The following is a 6,433-nucleotide window of genomic DNA, read 5'->3' as shown; positions in this document are numbered from 1 at the left end:
GGTCGGCTGCACGCCGAGCTGTCCCGCACGGAGCCAGTCTGGCAGCCGAGGGCAGGGCTGGGAAGGAGGCTCGTGTTTCCCCTGCTCCCACTCCGCCCTCGCCCCTTCGCCGGGTTTTAGCTCTCGCTTCCCAGGGCAGGGACGGAGAGGGCTTTCACCCCGCTCCGGCAGTGCCAGACCTCTCCCGGGGAGCAGGGGGTCCCGCCTCGTGAGGCTCAAGTTGCCCCTCGGAAAATGCCACCTCTTCCTTTGTTTTTGGGGCGGTGGGGACAGAAAGGAGCACTTTTGTTGCAAGGAATTGTGCAGGTCGGGGTGGTGTTGCCCCTGTGGGTTCCTGGTTGAAATCGTAGATTAGGGTTGGAAGGAGGTCATCTAGTCACTGGGCTTATGTCCTGAGGCAGGTGCAGGTGTTTGCGTTAGGGTGGCCATCATAGAGGACACTCCTGTTTCCTGCTGCTCTGTCCTCTATTGATATGAAACCAGACACCTTTATGTCCTCTATTTTTCTCTTGAAGAGAAAAACAGAGGACATAAAGGCATCTGGTTTCATATTAATACAGGACAGCCGGACTGTCCTCTATGATGGCCACCTTAGTTTGCGTGCCCAAACCTGGTCATATAGCAAGACCTTTAAAAGAGTCTCATGACACCCCAGGGTTGAACATCACTATTATAAAGCCTGTATGTCTGGCAACCTGAGCTAAGCTCGCCCAGTTTTCATCGGGTGTGTCTACACGTGCATTAAAACACATGTGCATTAAAGCACCTTAAATCTAGTATACCTCCATGGTGAGGTACTAGGAAAAGGTGCATTAGCCTATTTTGATGCATGTGAACTAAAGAGCACAGTTTTTGTAGTGATGCTTTAATGTGCATTAAAATAGGCTAATGCACATCTCGAAGTTTGCAGATGATACCAAGTTATGGGGCAAAGTTAACATGCCAGAGGGCAGGGAGCAGATGCAGGCCGACCTAGACAGGTTGGATCAATGGGCAGGACGAAATAGGATGCAATTCAACAAAGATAAATGCAAGGTACTCCACCTAGGGAGGAGGAATCCCCAGCACACCTACAGGTTGGGGGATGACTTCCTCAGCAGCTCAGTGGCTGAGAGGGATCTTGGAGTCATAGTTGACTCCAAGATGAATATGAGTCAGCAGTGTAACAAGGCCAATCGCACCTTGTCATGCATTGGCAGATGTATCAGATCAAGGGAGGTACTGGTCAGGCCACAGTTGGAGTACTGTGTCCAGTTTTAGGCACCACACTTCAAGAGGGACACGGAGAATCTGGAGAGGGTCCAGAGGAGGGCCCCTCGCATGATTAGTGGCCTTCATGAAAGACCCTATGAGGGGCGGTTGTGGGATCTGGATCTCTTCAGCCTCCACAAGAGACATCTGAAGGAACCTTGGAACCAGGAACCTTGTAGCTGCCTATAAGTTTATTAACAGAGGACAATGGGGAATTGAAGATGCACAATTTACCAGAGCACCCCTAGGAGTAACTAGGAATAATGAATGCAAACTAGTGAAGAGTAGATTCAGGTTGGACATTAGGAAGACATTTTTTACAGTAAGGGTGGCCAGAATCTGGAATGGGCTTCCAAGAGAGATGGTACTATCACCTAACTTGTAGGTCTTCAAGAGTAGGCTTGATAGACACCTGGCTGGGGTCATCTGACCTCGGTCCTCTTTCCTGCCAGGGGCAGGGGGTCAGACACGATGATCCTTTGTGGTCCCTTCTGAATCTATGAATTAAAGCACAAGTGTAGACCTGCCTGCTGTGTCTTCCCACCAAAGTTTCCATTTCTAAACCAGAGTTTGACCATGATTCAGCATGAAGTTAAGGGAGTGAAAGGCCCATGCTGGGCCATTTCCTGTCACTTGCTTCTAAATTATTAGAGGATCAAGCACCAGGATCAGTTATGGACTCACAATGACATTTATTCAATCAAAGTAGAAAGGGAAGATTGAAACCCCCGCAGAAGGCAGGTAGGAAGGAAAGATCACTCGTAGCACTGACACATCCACTCCATGACTGTTGGGCCTGGTTATTCAGAGTGTATTCTGGGACCATTTGTTTTTTAATTGCTTCCAGTTCCTGGGGAGCAAAAGTGATGATGCACCCAATGCCCTTCTGAGATCTGAAGCCTTACTCCAGAAAACATAAGCAGATGAGTGAGAGGAAAGACTAATCAGTGTGTTCATATTGTAATGAAGGCAAGAGGAAAGAAACTAGTAGACCTCTGTAACATAATGTGATGCTCCACCATAGTTCATGTCACTTTCAATACATTAGTTCATTTAACAATTAAAAGTGTGAAAAAGGAAAAATCTCAGCAGTCAGAGGCAGATACTGTGTATCCAGCAACTGCCCAAGACAAAGTTTCATACCATGTGTGAGGTTTAGTCTCCTGTTTCTGTCTCTGAGTCACTGATGTCATGCTATGTTCTCTCTAATGTGTCTTTCCTTTCCTCTGGGAGGAAGGTGTGGCTCATAAAGGACAGTGTGTCCAGGTAAAGAAGGAGATAAGTAGATAATGTTACCTTCTTTCTCTCAGGGCAGGGGCAGCTTGATGGGAAAGATCTTGGGATAGGAGGAGGTCCAGTTTTGCTAGGGTTATGCATTTTTTTTTCCTAATGTTTTTGGTTTGTTGGAATTCTTAATTGCTTCCATGTCCTGGTGAGAATCAAGTTGCTCAGATGTTACTCTCTTTAAAATTACAAGAATAAGTACAAACTAATATAGTCCAAGAAAGCAAAACCTTCCATTAGCAAAGATCCAGGCACTGTGAAGCAAAAGGCCCAATTACCTCTACATATACCACCAAATCAGGACCCTCCCTTATAATATTGCTACCCTCAAAGTACAGAAATGGCTTCAGTCATGTTCCAGATACTTTAACCCTGTCCAAGCAGAATGAAGTGTTAGACATGTCTAAAATTGTGATTGCTACTGGGCCTGTGACTTGTTTTCATTTATACCATCACTGGGACCCAGTAATACAAGTAATAACATTATTATATTAAAATTATTCTTTCCTGTGGTCTTCTGACTGCGTAAGGCTTTCTCAAAAGCTTTTATCTTTCAGGTCTATTTATTTCTGTGACTTGCTCAACATCCAGCACAGTTGGCCCTTAACAAATGATGTAAGAATGGTAATTGCCAAGGTACCTGGTGAGTTTCCAAAGGGAAAATCAGGACAGTGTTAGTGTTTGATTTAAAAAAAAGCCCCTCATGTTTGTTTAAAGATTAATTAATCACTTCCACTCTAGTTAGGTGGAAAGTCCATAGGTTACTGTGCCTAATCTCTTCTGGGCCACTGTCCGGTTAACACCTCAGGAAGGTGAGCAGGATAGGAAAAGGGAGTTTCACATCTTAGCTGGAAACAACTTTCTGCAAAGTTAGCACAACAGGGTCACATAACAGGATCACAGTTTGTTCTTTACTTTGGGACTGTTTCATAGTTCATTGAAGTCAATGTGAATTTTTCCATCTCATCCCTACCTTTTCAATGGAAAGGTAAGAATCTATATTTTTTGAATTCTGAGGAAAGCAGTAGAGGTTAAGATGAAAGTAATATAATCAGTACTTTTGGCTATCTATTATTTAACTTTACGGGTTCCTCTTTCCTTTGTAGTCTCTAGGAAGCTGTGAATACTGCTGAACACACTTCCCTTTCCTGTATAGAGTAGGAAGTCTTTTTCCCTGTTAGGTTCCTGAGGGATCTAGTTTAACAGGTCCTCGGGATTTCATGAGTCTTGCATCCTGATGACAGATGCTAGTTTGAATGATTATGAATTGATTCAGCACTGAAAAGGATGCTGTGTTTTGGGGTTTTTTTGCAGATGATGATTGAAAATTATGTGCAGAGGCTGACATATACAATAATGTAGTGGGAGCTAAGTGTTTTCCATGGGTGGGTATAGTTTTTCCCCACCTAATAATTTGCTATATCCAATATGTTATGTTTGTTATATAGGGTGTAAGTGACTGATGCAACATTATTATATTCCAGTAGGAAGAAAAATATCTTTATCTATACATAGGTGTCCATTGCAGCAATAGTATCTTTTGAGAACTGCACACACAGATATTGTAGGATTTGTATGTATAAGCTGGTGGTAGGGATGACTATTCTGAATGGTTATAGGAGTAGCATGTTAAGGACCCACCAAGGTGCAGTGCAAAGTAGTGATAGCTTAGGTCTGTTTTATCCTCCATTGCTGCATGTTGTAAAGTACCAGTTATCAGTTCAGAGACCAGAGAATCTTAATGGTCTCTGAAGTGATCTTGCAACTTGAATTTGAGCTAGACTGCATCTTGTATTTCTTGAATTTGCTTTAGCTACATTCTAAATGCATGTTTTTCCTTGATCTCTAATATGCAGCTGCAACTTCTTGTGGATGTTTCTAACATTTTTCAATTTATGTAGTACAGTTCTTGGTTACTATAAACCCCTTTTTGGACCTCACCAGACATCTATCATTAGTGTTAGTGTTGTTGTTTAGGTTTAGGTGACACAAACTTCACAAATCAACAGGCTTGATTAACAGGTCTGGATAAACATGGTTCCCTTGTAGTAGTGTGGCAGTTGACTCTATGAATTAATATACCTTACTCCTTCCCTCCCTACTTCTGCCTGGCTTAGACCATAGTTTCTCAACTTGTGGTACGCGTACCCCTGGCAGTACACGAGACACAGGCAAGGGGTACACGGGTACCCCAACACTATCTCTTTCTCACCCTCTTTTCCCCTCTCTCTCTCTCTCTCTCTCTCTTTCTTTCTCTCCCCATCTTCCTCTCTCTCTTGCCCCTTCCTGCTCTCAAAACTATGGCAAAAAAATTGGAATAAAAAAAATTGGAATAAGCTCCCCAATAATAATTTGGCATGCCATGCTTTGTGTGGCACTGGGTTCAGCCTTCCTAGCTTTGGCCAACATCACCTCTAGCCCAGGTACATACTTGAGTTGTACACCCCTGGTATAAAAGGTGGCAACCCTACCCACACCAGATCAGACATCTGTCATATCACGGCCTTATATACACAGCCCTTCTTCCAACACATTAGTCTGCAAATATCAAATCCCTGGGAAAATTGAGTGTTGGGGTACTCATTAAAATTTTCAGCAGTCAGGGGATACTTGCTACTTAAAAGGTTGAAAATCACTGGCTTAGACTACAAGCAGAGACTGTTTTTGAAAACAACCCTAGAAAGTAGTCTTGTGAGGGTCAGATAGCTCTGTGGGAACACTAACTGAAGCCCATACCGACATCACAAAATTATATCCTATGCACCTGTTTATCACTCAAACAAAGAATAAAACCGATAAACAAGGTTGTCTAGGAAACCTACATTTAAGAACCTGATAAATTGTTATCAAATGATATGTCAGAAGCTTTCTGTAAGCTTCTGTGTGTGACCAGACTGTTCTTCACATATAGGCCTAGGACAGTGATTCTCAGTCAGGGTGCCACGTATCCTGGGGTGCCTTAGATCCTTTTAAGGGTGCCACGGGGCATCACACAACGTTAGTACTGTTAGATATGCAAACACGATCCACAAAATAAACCTAGAGATTTCAACTAGGAATCCAAAGTGTTAAAATCATTCTGCCCAGGTGTGGTCTTTCTTAGTTCTTTTCAATGGCAGAACAGCTCTCTCTCTCTTATTTTTCTGTAGTTATAAAAAACAAGGGAAAACTGGCAGCTGGTATTTGCCAAGAGATGCCTTGAGGCTATCAGGGTTGAGAACCACCAGCTTAGAAAACATGTTTGATAACAGGCTGCTTTGCTGGCCGCCTTTTCCTGTTGAGATTTGGGGCTGTCCGGGTAAGCATTATTGTGGCAGGGACAAAACCTTGCTACTTTCTCTTTGATTTCTCTCCCTAACAGAGCCGCCACAGGGGTGCTTGTCAGCGCAGCTGCCTCAGTGACGCCACAGAGTTAAGACTCCACTTTTTAAGGGACGACTTCTTGTCTTCAGCAAGAGCAAGAGCCAGAGCCTTCCCGTGCCCGGTCATGGTCCATCTTCACAGTCCTGCCAAGAGTCACACAGATGTTGGGCACTGCGCCCTGCTGAGGCGAGAGGGCTGGTGTAACCCCCCTGGGCTTCCAGCTTGGCTGCTTAAATGAATCCTTGCTCACGTGAGCCCAAAGCACTGGCCGCAGAGCTGGCTCGTGCATGACAGTCTTAGGTAGAGGTTTGGATGTACAGTTGGGATAGGGCTGAGCCTGCCTCAGGCACAGGGGGCTGGACGAGACGACCTGGAGGCCCCTTCCAGCCCGGCTTCTCTGTGACGAGGAAGGACGGGGCCTGGGCCGTGCAGGGGAGCCGGGAGGCCCTTCGCAGAGGGCGGCGCTGCAGCAGGCGGAGGCGGAGGCGCAGCCGCAGCCCGGCGCGTTGGGGCCTGTTTCCTGCGCAGCCTAACG

The 6,433-nt window shown here is 45.1% G+C and overlaps 1 protein-coding gene across 3 annotated transcripts in view; it reads left to right on the top strand.

Annotated features, from left to right (window-relative positions):
- Positions 1–6,433, top strand: part of DDB2 (damage specific DNA binding protein 2) — a 28,733-nt gene that overhangs the window by 1,434 nt on the left and 20,866 nt on the right. Inside the window, exons 1-2 of one of the 3 annotated variants that reach the window (XM_025216672.1) lie at positions 3,325–3,523; positions 5,897–6,148. In XM_025216672.1, coding sequence (XP_025072457.1) covers positions 6,133–6,148 — 16 coding nt within the window. In that variant the 5' untranslated portion in view covers positions 3,325–3,523; positions 5,897–6,132. Of the gene's footprint in view, positions 1–3,324; positions 3,524–5,896; positions 6,149–6,433 lie in introns of those variants that run through there. The other 2 variants (XM_006034662.3, XM_025216671.1) reach the window with 2 other exon arrangements.

This window comes from Alligator sinensis, unplaced genomic scaffold (assembly GCF_000455745.1).
Source record: "Alligator sinensis unplaced genomic scaffold, ASM45574v1 scaffold686_1, whole genome shotgun sequence".
NCBI lineage: Eukaryota > Metazoa > Chordata > Crocodylia > Alligatoridae > Alligator > Alligator sinensis.
The sequence above is the reverse complement of the archived record's forward strand: the minus strand, read 5'-3'. Positions and strand labels throughout refer to the sequence as shown.